General features: G+C 48.3%; 1 protein-coding gene across 2 annotated transcripts; it reads right to left on the minus strand.

The window, feature by feature from the left end:
* Positions 1 to 1740: 1740 nt before the first annotated feature.
* Positions 1741 to 13480, minus strand: CCT7 (chaperonin containing TCP1, subunit 7 (eta)). Of its 2 annotated transcripts, XM_009698311.1 has the most exons (12): positions 13337 to 13480; positions 11835 to 11941; positions 11259 to 11384; positions 10539 to 10591; positions 9345 to 9505; positions 9027 to 9040; positions 7262 to 7426; positions 5971 to 6159; positions 5239 to 5336; positions 4402 to 4534; positions 3075 to 3281; positions 1741 to 2195 (listed from the first exon to the last, which is right to left on the minus strand). In XM_009698311.1, exons 1-12 carry the CDS (start codon positions 13362 to 13364, stop codon positions 1971 to 1973), a joined length of 1506 nt encoding a protein of 501 aa, XP_009696613.1. In that variant the 5' UTR covers positions 13365 to 13480; the 3' UTR covers positions 1741 to 1970. The 2 variants fall into 2 exon arrangements, with proteins under 2 accessions (XP_009696613.1, XP_009696612.1); XM_009698310.1 differs by lacking the exon at positions 9027 to 9040 and having other exon boundaries at positions 9334 to 9505.
* Between the last annotated feature and the right edge of the window lie 387 nt (positions 13481 to 13867).

A 13867-nucleotide genomic window follows, 5' to 3' on the forward strand; every position in this document is an offset into this window, starting at 1 on the left:
GTAAAGAGCTATTTTATGATTCAGTGTTGAATAAAGACTCTTGAGATTGAGGTGGGGTTTTCACTCTCCTGGGGTTACATTGAACCCAGGCCAGTGCTGGCCAGCTCCACCACCAAACCAGTAAGACCAGTTGCTGCTTGCTTACTGGAAGCATCTCTCCCTCTCCCTGCAGGCGCAGGGGTTGCGAGGCCCGCGGTCTCCCTTGGCCCAGCCCTGTGGGGCACGGGGACAAAGGGTGAGCAGCCTCCCCTGGGTCTCACCTGCACAAGGAGCCCAGAGGCAGGGGTGGGCAAAGGGAGGGGGCACAGCCCGAAGCCGGGGGGACAAGAGAGACCTGACTCCTGTCCCCGCATCCTTTGGCAACAGAGGGGGCTGATCTTAGACCATGGCAAAGGGAAAAGTTGAGTTTGAACATTTTTGTGCCAGTTCTCTGCTGGAAAAAAAAAAAAAATTAAAAATTGATTTCTGAACAGTCCTAAGGAAGAAAAAAAACAAAAGGGGGATTAATTTTCAGTGGAAAAAACAGCCCAGGTGGCTTGAGGATTCCCAGTTCCCATTGGGAAAGCTGATTAGGAATCAGTTTTATAGGTTGGAGAATATCGTAGCAAGAGCTGGAAACCGAGCTTCCCCGGTCACCGAGGATGGTGGGGACGAGGCAGCCCTGGGTGCAAGGGAGAGGGGACCACGCTGCCCTGAGAGCGGTAGGAGGAAACACGTCCCCCCAGCTCCCTGCCGCTGGAGGGGAACGACCCTCAGCCCCCAGCCAACCGCGACGGGCAACCAGGATGCGGCCTCAGCCCCCACAGCTCCTGCTTCTACCCCTGCTGGGCTCCAGAGCTGCGTTTTCCGTTGGGAGCATTCATGTTTAAATGCCACCACTAAGAAATGCCGAGAGGGTTTTCCAGGAAAGCTGTAACCACGCTCACTGTTCAGTACAACCGCTCACGTGCTGCCAAATGCCCTTCAGCCGACAGGAACGGCCACGTGGGTCACGGTAAGGGACGTACCGATGCCTCTGTGCCTCTAACGGGGCTCGTAGTGGGTGTCATGGTGTAACGGACCATCAGCCTGACTAATTAAATGAGATCTCAAAGGGTTATTAGCAGATAAACACATTTCTTCCACTGCCCTCCGTTAACACTTTCAACCTACCAGACCCCAGTCTCCCCAAGAGACTTTTCCTGCCAGAGATCCCCCAGGATCCATCCCTGAAGCACCACCAGCCCCACACATCCCCTTCCCAGCACCAGAAACCTCGGCTGCTGCCCTGAACCCCCTTCTCTGAAGCAAAATGTGGGGTGTAAACGGCTGGTTAAGCAAAAGGAAGCAGAGATACCACCGAGCAATAGCAGAGAGCTCCAAGAGAGAGAGCGGGTGCAGAGGCGATCTGTCTTGGAAGAAGTGGGTGGGGTAGGAGTCGGTTCTGCTTCCCAGCACCGTGCCTGCTTTTAAACAGGGCAAAACCCCATTTGAAAGGTTAACTTTTTAACTCTAACCATGCTGTGCCACCCTAGAGAATGAAGCAAGCAGCAGAGAACAGAGGAACACCGAAACAGTCATCTTTTTATTGTGTTTGAGCCTGGGTTCAAACCCCCCAGCAAAAAGGGGAGGAAAGAAAAAAAAAAAAAAAAGAAAAAAGTATAAATACGACCAAATCTCCCAGGCACTGCACTACCTGCCAGCGTGGAGGAGGGCTCTGCTCAGCGCAGTTTCCAAGCGGAAGGCTGAGGCGAGCCTAAGGGGATCAGTGCTGTGTAGGAAACGCTGGGGCAGGGCATCTCACAGGAGGTTGCTGCTGCCAAGGCCAAGATTTGACTCTAATTAAACAAGGCCAGTGGTTGCCTGTAAGCCCTCAAAATGACCATCTGGTAAACGGCTCATTAATTAAGCTAGAAATCAATTCTTTTTTCACTTTGCACATTGGAGGAGAGTGCCAGCCCCTGTCCCACCGCTGAGGGGGAGCGGGGTTCTCAATGGTTGTGGGGTCTGCCTCGCCCCCGGCCTCGTCCGCTGGGCGCAGCGTCCACGGTGGAACGGGGGTTCTTGATGGTTTCGTCCACGGAGACGATGAGGCAGGCAGCCTCGGAAGCTGCCGTCAGCGCGTTGATGCGCACGACGGCCGGCTCCCAGACGCAGGCCTCAAAGTTATCGGCGATGTCCTCGTTGTTGACATCCACGCCGTACCACATACCTCCCTGGAGGGACAGAAGAGGGTCTCGTTATTGGGTTGGTCAGGATTTTGAGGCCAGGGCACCGGGAAGCAAAGACACACGAGTGTTCAGGGAGAGGCAGAGGGTGGACCTTGCTGTACGAAGAATATTTGAGGGGAAACACAAAGAAAAACTAAAAAAAAAAACCCAAAAGCCTTTGCTGTCAGCAAACAGTGCCATTGAAGCCTCGTAAGATAGGTGTGCTCCATTTCAGAAAGAAGCTGTAGAAGCCTCACAGGATTGACTGCCACTCCACTGCTGCCTCACTCGCTCACCCACAGCCCCAGTTTTTGCACCCCAAGACACAGCCGCTCGTTTTGGGGCGTTCCCCCTAACCCCACCATCAGCAGCAGGATGAAATGTGGTGGGAGCGATCCCACAAAGCGGCAGCTGCTTCCAAGAGAAGCCAAGGGGCAACCTTGGACTGCCCAAATCCAGACTGCATGTACACGCATGCACATGCTCCACAAGATCCGAAATGATCGCAAGATTTGAAATGACCATCAGCAATCAGGACCTTCAGCCTGCAGCTCCTCCAGAAAACACACAGCTCGGCCAGCTTCTACACTAATTACTTTCATGTTTAATATAGAAGCCTCCCTCCTGACAAATGATGCATTTTTAAAAAGCAAATCAAAACTCTGAAACAGTCACCCGACAGCTGTGATCAAAGGGAAAACAGATCATTTCCTTTTATAGAAACCTGCACCAAGCCCACACTTGGTCTGAAAACAAAACACTGCATTTAATCACAGAGGACACAAGCGTAACATGGGCTTAGCCGAATTACACCGGATCTGTCGGGTTCAAGGAGAAAAAGAAAGAAAGAAATCACACACACTAACAGCAAAGGTGGACACCTACCTGCGCATGCTTGGCTCGGAGCTTGTTCAGTATGTTGGTGGCATCAAAGCCAGCGTTGTCGCAGAGCTGGCGGGGAATGATCTCGAGGGCTTTAGCGTAAGCACCTATTAGCAGCTGCTGCTTGCCTGGAATGGTCCTGGAATAGTCCCGGAGGTATTTGGAAAGCTCCATCTCTATCGCACCACCGCCGGCAACAACCGAGTCGTTCTGAAAGAAGAGAGGAAACTCACTCTCGTTCCAAGAAGAGGCAGAGCAGGAAAGTCTCCCTTCCAGCAAGTGTTGCATGTTAGTGTGATGCAGACACTCCAGTCCCAGGGGAATCTACAGCCTGGGCTGCTGCCATCCCTGGGAGCACCTGCCAGCTTTGCTGGGAGCTTCAGAAAGAGGCGAAGGACCTCAAGTGACAGCTACCAGCAGCTCTTCCCAGGATAAAGGGGTGCTCTGGGGACACTGTACCAGGGGACGGATGGAAGACCACACCCCACCTTCTGCTGGGCAAATTCCCCCTCTCTTTTGTAAAGCATTTAAAAAATTAAAGATACTTGCAGCAGCGCTTCACAGCCAAGTTTTGCTATTTTTTTCTACTCCCTATTTGTTTCAGCAGGGAGATCAGGATGTTCTTTCTAAAAGCAAAACAGTTCTAAAAATCTCAACGTGCTTCTTCCCATCCCCTCAGGGCACTCAGCCTCAAAGCTGTTTTTAAACCAGAAAACACCACGTTAACACGTTCTCATGCATAACCCAGAAAACGCCTGCAGTTAGGCAGCATCCATCACACAGGCCCAGCAACTCCACAAGCAGAGCCCGCGTCCGCACACGCCTCAGACTTCTCTTGGTGTTCCCAGCCTACCTTCACAGCCAGGGGACAGTCACCCCCTCAGATTGGTCACCAAGAGAGGGAACAAGTGGCTTTAACGGGTGCCCACACGCACATGAAGTCAACCCTGCTGTTCAAATCCACCTGACACACCCAGAAGATTGTCTCCCCTTTAAGATGGAGGTGGTTACAGAACACACCACAACCCAGCAAGCACAAGTTACAGCTGTACTGGAGAGAAGGCTGAAAACCAGACGTGCCTGAAAAGCAGCTGGCAACACAGCAGAGCCAACGCTGCTCTGGCCAAGGAGAAGCACTTGAGTGAATCAATCAGATGCTGCCCGTCTGCGCGCTCCGCTCCACCAGCTGAGAGCTCCCGGTCTCTCCACAGAGACCTAAGCCAAATGCTGGTGTGTGAAAAGGTTTCTAGAAGGAGTTACAGCTGTGCCAGGTCCGATCAACGACCCCAACACCAATCCAGGAGGGAGCTATATCTCCACCAGTCCTTACCTTGATTGCTCTCCTGACTATCATGATGGCATCATGCAGGGAGCGTTCCGTCTCCTCCATGAACTGCTCTGCACCCCCTCGCAGGATTATCGTGCAAGTCTTCGCCTTCGGGCAGCCTGTGAAGAAGTTATACCTGCCAACGGCACAACACAAGAAGGGTTACAGCGACAGAGAAGCAGTGCTGCTGCTGAACAGGCTTTGCACCGATGTGACAGCATGGGAACAGAGACGCTCTGTACAAGCCAGATGCGCGACTGAAGCCGTTTCACCCTACACAGTGCCCATATCAGATCCTGAGCTAAGAAGGAGCAGAGCCAGGTAATATAAAAGTGAGATTCAAGCTGACCCAGGAAAATCCACTCTCTCCCTGTTGCCAGGGCTTTGTGCTAAACCTGTGCTCTCATTTTCAGTTGCCAGGAACACAGCAGATGTCAGGAGACAGCCCCAAAGAGGGCTTCTCCTCTAGCGACAGGAAGAACCCCATTATATAGTACCCCGCTTCATTTGCACTGACAGTAAAGCGTGGGATATCAGACGAGTGCCACAATCGACCCCAAAAGGTGTTGCTTTCAAGTTATGAATGAAAAAATACCACTATACGTTCTACAAGGCATTGGGCAATAAATAGGTATTTTTAAAAGCATATAAAAGAGGTAAGATTTAGATGAAAGCTTACACCTGCCCCCTCCCTCAGCCTCATAAAAAGCAGCAATAATGCAATCTTGTTTTCACACCATCACCTCAAGAGATGCTCAAACCTGCCAACGCTTAGACCCTAACTTTTCCAACTAATATTATGCTTACACAAGACTACAGGTTCACAGCTGGTGTATTTACCTTTCTCCTCCAATCTGAGTCTCCTCAAAGACTTCGCATCGGCCCAGAACGTCATCCGACAGGGCATTGACACTAGTCTGAATGGAACCGCCGCAGGCCTGCACAGAAAGGAGATAAAGCTTGGCATTACCAACACTGACAAACAAGACGGATTTGCCCGGCAGGCTCCCACTCTTCAGAGACAGCCCAGCCTTTTAGCTGATGCAAAACCACCCCGCAGGCCAGATTCAGGAGAAAAAAAAAAAAAAAAAAACCTCTCCTGCTTCCCCTCCCATCTTATGCATTTAGGCAGGTGACCAACATCAGAAATAATCCTCGACAGCAAAATAAGATTATGCTTCTTCTAAGTGCTGACTCACAGGCTCTAGAGTCCAGCAGCTACACAAATAAAGCTTAGGAAAAACCACTCACGATGGAACAGGCAAGAACTAGGGAAAATAAACCTCTACCGATGCAACGTACAGACCCTGATGTCTAACAACATCAGGGAAACAAAAAAATCAGCACAGATGTAATTAGCGTGTGATTGTTCATTCCACCAAGGAACAGCTCTGTCAGTATATGGCAGCTTTACATAATAGCCACACTGACAAAAAATGATGCAATTTTCGTTTTAAATCTTTGTAAGGAATAGCGTGTTCAGTCACCGATTGCTGCCCTGTTTTGGGAATGGCCAGCCTGGCACGGTTAAAACTAAATCCAAAGTCTTTATTCTGAAACAAGGTAGCTCACCATCATAGTTCGCTTGAGATCTTCTTCTGGGACACGGCCGGCACAAAACATGTCTCTATCTGCAAAGTACTGGGTGGCCACATCACCGATAGGAAGTTTGGACAGGACAACTTTGGCTCCTGACTTGTGGATTTTGTCTAGCTTGTCATACAAGATATTCCACTCGGCATCCACGATGGCCTGGTAATCCTAGCAGGGAGGAGAGAGAAAGGGACAAGCGCTCACCTTACAAAGGATTGCAAACGCCATCCCGCAGTGCCTGCAAAGGGAGAGCCCTTCTAAAACAAAGGCAGCAGTGATGCTGCTCCATGCAGCCCCGGCAGACAACTGCTTTCTAAGACTCACAGGTGATTTTAGGTCGCTCTATTTTATGCCAAAGAGCCATGTCTGTTAAAATGCTTCCACAGCAGCACAACCAAGTCGATAAAGGGGCCGGATGAACAGATAGAGAGGCAGTGACAGCTCAAGAGAGAAAGCACAAGGAAGAAGAAGGGATTATACCGATGTCTGAGAGGTGTTTACAGAACTGTGCATGGATGTTGGGCTGGAGAGACTTCAGTATCCACCAGAGGGAAAACACAGGTCCTCAGAAACCTCATGCTTTAGCAGTGTGCTCAGGCTTCCCAAGCCTGTGGTGCTGTAGCTGTCGGTGAAGTACAGCCACAGACAGCTGGAAAATCTTACAAAAGCCCACAGCAACACCACGCAGCAGCCGACGACAACAGAAAGGACCACTGTGTTCACCACCGCAGAGAGGGGAACTTTATGGAAACAATTACTAAGAACACAGCGGGGCCAAGACCCCAAAAGCAAAGCACCCAGAGATCTTTAGATGCCAGAGTTATGCAGGAACAAAATGCACGCAACTTTCCAAGAAGGTGTCAGAGAATGACCGTGTTTCATAAAGGTATTTTAACCAGATGGAAAGAGAACTACTATCCAAATGGCTGTCTTGTTTGCTTACACATGCAGAGGCTCTTTCATCATTTAAAGCACTGCTTAATAAGCTTTCCCTGGAAGGCCACTTTGTTAGTCATAAAAAAGTCACCACACAGCTGACGACTTATCACAGCATAGCCAAGGCACAACTACCGAGCAGAAACCTGCCCTAAACCTGCTGTCATTCAACATCTGCCATGCTCTTCTCCCAAACGAGGCAGCGTAGCCCACCAACTATTTTCAGGGGGGAAGGATGTGCAGAAGACAATCCCAGTTATCCCACTGGCTCTCAAGCAGCCACCCCATCTTGCCGGTCTGAGGCAGGAGGACAGGCTCCCCTTTTGGCTCTTACCTCCACCGTGTTTACTCTGACTTCGGCATTGTCCTTCTCAGCTTTGAGCTCCAGCTCCACATTCAGCAAGGCTATCTTGGGAGACTGGTACTTCTTGGGTTGCATTTCAAACCCAGCATAAGAGAATGTCTTCTTAAAGGCAACTCCGGCCACCAGCTGAGAGTCCTAGAAGACAGGGATTTGTCAGGCTCAGCCTCCCAGGGTTTTCTCAACAGGGTTAATAACTCCCACAGGTGACTCCCTGCTTTCAGAGTCCTCATTTACAAAGCATTCACCAACAGCTGTCTCCTTTGATTAACCCACTTTTAGAGAAAGCAAGCAGCAAGTATTTTCTTCTCTCCGTTCACAAAACCAGCTTCTATCACTTCCTTTCTACCCCTCAAGACACCGCAGTGAAAGATGCTATGCACAATCTGAAGATCAAGGGACAGAGCAATCTGTTCTCTCTCTGATGTCTTTCCCATTTCTACCCTTTGAAGATGGATACTTCTCATCCACAGCCCCACACTCAGGGTTTTGGTTGGGGTTTTTTTGCCCTTGTTTCTTTTTCTGAGCTCTACCACCACCTCCAGGATTGTTTTGCAGCAGCACTTCCCTGCCCAACACTCCTTCTGGAATTGAACTTCTTGACTTCAGGGCTGGGAGAAAAATCAGCATCTAAATCTCCTACTCCCCAAGTATCTAACCACACCCCGCAGACCTGGCCCTGCCCAGCCACTGAAGCCCAGGGGATCTCTGTCCCTCCTGAGCTAGGACAAGCCCAGACTTTCTCTGCTCCAGCTGAGAGGGTGAGACTACCCAGGATCTCTCATAAGCCAACTCTGAAAAGTAGCATCCTAAATTATTCGCCCCATCCTCATACAGATCTCCAAGGAGTCTGACAGTGGAATATAAGGGCCAAACAATGTGGAGTAGGGAGAGCCGCTTTTATCCAGAATGGGAGACACCACCCTACCCACGGGACCCATTTCTGCAAGCCTCAGAACACCAGCAGGCCCAGACACCACAAAATCAGATGCTGAAATGTTCCTAATTCACTAAATTAGTTGTCTGGGCAAGATAATGGTGTAATTACAATGTCTCTTCAATGAAAATGCTCATGCAGAGCGTTTACAGACAGTAACAGCCACAGAATAATAATTCAGACTGTGGTGGGCTTTACTTTTCAGCAGAAGGGTCCCAAGCGATGGGCTAAACCTACACAGGATACAGGCAGGAGAAAGCACGGACACAGCAGCTGTCCCACAGCCCAAGAACAACTCCCTACTACATACCCGTGTGCGGTGCGGTACACGACAGGTATTCCAGCTCTGTGGTATAAACCACACAGCCCCTCTGCTCTGCCGACCACCACATCAGCTCCTTCGTAACATTTTCTTTGTGTTTTTCCCAACCCGGTACTCATGCATACAATGAGGACTATATGGCTTTTGGTTCCAGAAGTAACAAGGACTTCCCACCAAAAAAAAACCACTGCATTATTTGCAGAGATATAAATGGAATTTGTACCAGTAACAATATTCACTGCAGAGGGCAGCGAGATAAGAGTATATTTGGCTCCAAAAAACAGATTCTTTACCTACAGAAAAGAAATCCAGCCCTACTTGCTAAGCTTTTTTCCCCTCACATCAACAGCTTTGTTTGACTTTGGTGATTCCCGAACAGGCATTATCAAGCTGGGCCGCATTTCTGCTAGAGTCAACCCATCAAAGGGGCTGTAATCACCGTCTCCTGTCCTTTCAGGACAGGCTCCAACAGAACTTACTTCCAAAGCACCTCCTTGCACTTTCTTTATTCCAATCATATGGAATTTTTACCAGTAACAACATTCACTGCAGAGGGCAGAGAGGTAAGACTGTACTTGGCTCAAAAAAAACAGATTCTTTACCTACAGGAAAGAAATCCAGCCCTACTTCCTAAGCTTCTTTCCTCACATCAACAGCTTTGTTTGACTTCGGTGATTCCCGAACAGATATTATCAAGCTGGGCCGCATTTCTGCTAGAGTCAACCCATCAAAGGGGCTGTAATCACTGTCTCCTATCCTTTCAGGACAGGCTCCAACAGAACTTACTTCCAAAGCACCTCCTTGCACTTTCTTTATTCCAATCATTTTGAGTTGTAACAAGTCATCTAACATCATGACAGCATCTACGACCATCTTGGAGAAAAACTCCTTGCTCTGGGAGATCAGCTTAGAGCTCAGGGCTGTGGCTGCACACTTCTCCAGCAGGCTTCTCTGCTCACTGCAAGAAAGAACAAACAAGGTCTTGTTCACTTGCCAATTCTTTTCACAAGCTCACAAAACACCGTGTATGGCATGATTAATCCACCGGTAGAGGCAAAGGTCAGTTCCCTTCTATCAATGGGGAAAGCAGGGCACACATGTCAAAGCACAGACTGTCAAAGTAGGATTCGCCCTTTTAAAGCCCGAGCATCAGACTAGCACTGACCAGGTCGGTTGGCTTTCAGACACCACAGGCCTGAGCAAAACAGCAGGGCTCAGCACCCTCTCCTTCACCCGAAGGCAGTAAGAAATTTCTGAAACTCCTTAAAGGTGACACATTCTCTAAAGTATTAACCCCGGTAACGTACGTCGTAAGAGAGTGCGTGATACAAGGGACACCAGGGAAATATGGATCCAACTCCCAGGCTCTACCACCCAAGTAACTGCTGACCATGAGAACTACTGTATGTCACATCCCAGGCCAGTAGAAAGGATCCAACTTATTTTGGTTTATTTAAGATGGTTAAGCAGCTCAACTTGAAATTTTACTGCAGGTATCAGTAAGGTCAGATCAAGCAGAAGAGCTTAAAATGCAGGGAGAAAGTGAACTCTAGTATTCTCACCTCAGTGGAAGGGATCATTTCGTTACTGCTATTAGCTATCTAATTTCAGATATTCAACAGCTAAAAAGTGATCTAATTTTCAGAGGAGCGCTGAGCATTGAACACTGCCACTGATTGCAGCAAAAGCTGCAAGTTTCCACCACCACTGGAAAAAAAGAAATCAGGCCACTTATTTTGGTACCTAGCTTCCTCCATGTGCACTGGAAGACACTGGCCTACATACTTCTCTGCAGCCCAAGTCAAAGCACGGCATCTCGCCCGGAGGAGCAGGAAATTCCAAGAAACTTGAGAATAACCCTAGTGTGGGGCTGCAGCTGTTCGGCCCAACCTTGAGACCTCAGCCAGAGCCACAGCAGAAGTCAGAAACACTCTCACACCAGCAAACTGAAGCCCAGCTACACAACCAGGTCGCCTGTAAGGGAAACTCACTCTTTATCTTCCTTCTTCACTGTAACAGCGATGTCTTTGATCTTGTTTACAGCCTGTCAAAACACAAGCCAACAGCTGGATTAATGATTCATGCTCATAAGCTGATCAGATCTTCAACTTCTCTCCTTGTATTTAATATTATCTTTTATTCCCTACTTCAACATCACTGCAGTTTCAAGCATTTAAGTTACTCCACCCCTTGCAGCACAGTAATTCTAAGAAACATCAACGTAAGTTTAAGAGGACCGGGAAGAGGCTCAGAGCTGCTCCGCTGTTTTCAGCGGAGATCTGGGGAACTAAAGGGCTACTGAGGGAGTTAACCTCCAGAGAAGATTGAGCTTAATGGGACTGATGGGCTTCACAAGACGTAGGTTTACTAAGGAGTAGTACAGATCAGGAGAATGGGAAACAAAATTTCCCCATTTATTCATTCTTCCTTGGAAAAAAAAAAAACCAAAGGAAGCGACAGCACTCCAGAGGTACTAACTGGTAATAACAGCTCACTGACACCAGAAAAGGCAGATCATGTTTGCAGTAAGACAGCATGAGATCACTACTGTCACCCCCCACGCCCGTTCATTACTGAATTTTGCCTGGAAGTGTGTTATTTTTCCTCTTTGGCACAGAACTCTCCCCAGACGCTCTGGTGCGGCCCAATACACCCCTCAGCTCTGCAGCAGCAGCTGAGCCCTCCCTCAGCTACAAGCAGCGCTGCCTTACCAGCTGCGTTGCTGTGCGGAAGGCACGGATGATGATTTGAGGATGAAGGCCTTCCTCCACATAGGGCTTCACTTGTTTCAGGAACTCAGCAGCGAGCAGAGTTACGGATGTGGTACCATCACCAACCTGCACGGAGAAGAAACACTCTGTGTCATCCACACGCTGCAGAGCCTCTGTGACAGCAGCTTCAAAGCCACGCAAGGGCTTCCAGAGGAAATCAGATTTCATAATTTTCTCTGCTCACAGATTTGCAGCTGGATTCTTTGGTGATTAAGAAGGGCTGGGTTCAGACTGCATCCCGTTTGAGGATGAAGTCTCATTTCCCAGTCACCTACATTCATGAAATGTGAACTTTGCATCTTTGAAGTTTCCAAACCACCTATCAGATCTGACTGAAACAGGGTAAAAGATTTTTAAGTTATCACAAAAGAGAAGGCTTCAATAAAGAAACCGGCATAAATGCCAGCACTCCACAAGCAATTCCCACCAGTTAACACAAAGTCCACAGAACCACCAACGCGAGCAAGCTTCCTGCTGCATGTTATGCTTCTGAGAGCAGTCAGGTTACTCTCCCACCTCTGCATCTTGAGATTTGGCGATGTCCACTAACGTCTTCGCAGCCGGGTGGACAACATCGAGGAGCTTCAGGATGGTGGCACCATCATTAGAGATAGTGGCTTTGCCTAGGATTGAGGTAGAAAAGGAAGTCAAGCTTGACCACCGCAAGTAAAGCCCTTGTCACCGTGAAAGAGCGCCCAACGTGCAAGGGAGTTTTTCTGACCTCAGAGACGTTAACGCAAGAGTAATTTCAGACCAGCCAGTCTCACTGTGCTTCACCATTTCGCCTTTAAGGTCAAATGTGACCCCAACCCGTTATTACATTACAGTGTTCCCCAATCAAGCCCTGGTCCTGCATCACTGTGACTTTTGTCATGTCTAAACAATCACAGGCTCTCATTGCAAATTTCCACTTAAAAGTCATTTTTCTTCAGCCAAATGACTGTTTTTTTTTCTCCTATGTGATTTGAAATGTGACCACCACAATGTTTTAATACACTCCTACAGCCAGATAACTACAAATTGGCTGAAAAGGAAAGTGAAGGGGTGACCCCAGGGAGAGGGGGAGCCCAGAAGAGCTGCTTCCCGAAGAGCATCTCAGCAGGTGCCCCCGTGCCACATTAACAGCATCTTTTCAGTCCATTTTTGGAGCAAATCCAGTGAAGTTGGTATATATGCTCAATATATTCTCAATAGGCTCCCCAGACAGATAAACCCAGATATTCTAGTCTGACACTCGCGTGAAGAAAGAGACTAGAAATCAAGTATATTAGCTATTAAGTAAATTTAAATCCAATTAACTTTTTTAATAAAAGTTATTACAGTTCCTATTTGTAAAAACTATTTAAAGACAATGATAAAACCTTCCACCTCACCCTTCAGTTAACACCAATAAAAAAACCAAGCAATACATTAGTTTGGTGACTTCATACAAGTCTTTTTCAGAGTGGGCTAAGCCTTATCCCTAAATCACACCCCCCAAAAAAAAAAAATCAACTCAGTTAACATCCACTGACCTCACACTCAGCCACAAAAAGCACTGATATTATTATCCACAGATGATATGAGCCTCATTTGAAAAATAAATAGAGACGTCAGAGATACCTGAAGACCAGGGTGAAGACATACTGTTTCTCCTTTCTGGCACAGACTTTCTCACATCTAGTCCCACTAACCCTGGATCTACCCAATCTCACAACAAAGACCCCAGCTGCCTTAACGCAGGCAAACAGGCAGCAAACAGGTAGCTCCACAGGGAGGTCTGACAATTATCTTCTCTTCAACAGCGGAGGCCACAGTCAAGGTGTTAAACTGAACACCGAGACAGAAACTGAACCCCTACCATGAGAATTAAGTTTAGCATGGGGTGAGGAAGTTGAAGTCTGCATATATGCAAATGCCAGTTTTAATTGATACAAAGCTACAAGTAAATAAGCATGCTGCCAGCACGCACTGCAGTTGGAGATTATTTCCGAGTCACTTTTCTACACGGTTGTGGAAGGCCACAGCCCAGTGCTTACCCCGGTCATCCACAATGAGCTTGTCCATGCCCCGAGGTCCCAGGGTAGTGCGCACAGCTTCTGCAATGACCTGGCAGGCATTGATGTTGCTGACGAGCTGGGGGATTCCCTGCGAGGTATCCGTCCCCTCCTTCCGCAAAAGGTGTTGGCTGAAGAGAGAACCCACAACAGAGCCGTTACTCCGATCCCAACCTGGAGCTAACTCTTCACACAGCCCAGCAAGCTACCATCACACAAAAAGACCAAGACCAAAACCTACAGCCTCTTTAAAATTCCTCTGCCTTCACACAATCTAACTGCTTTCCCATCTCCCACAGTGCAACTGGAATTCACGCAGCTGTCTCCAGTACACGCCCTGCGATCATACCGTAACTGTCCTCAAAATAAGTGGGCTTCCTCCATACAGTGTAGCTCAGCAAAGTTCTGATTTTGATGCCAGACTGGAGCAGACAGTACACGTAGTAATTACTGAGACAGCGGGGAACTGCACAAGTGCTGCAACCAGACCAGTAATTTTTTTTTTTATTATAG

The sequence above is a fragment of the Cariama cristata genome, unplaced genomic scaffold, assembly GCF_000690535.1.
Source record: "Cariama cristata isolate BGI_N322 unplaced genomic scaffold, ASM69053v1 scaffold22484, whole genome shotgun sequence".
Taxonomy (NCBI): Eukaryota; Metazoa; Chordata; class Aves; order Cariamiformes; family Cariamidae; genus Cariama; species Cariama cristata.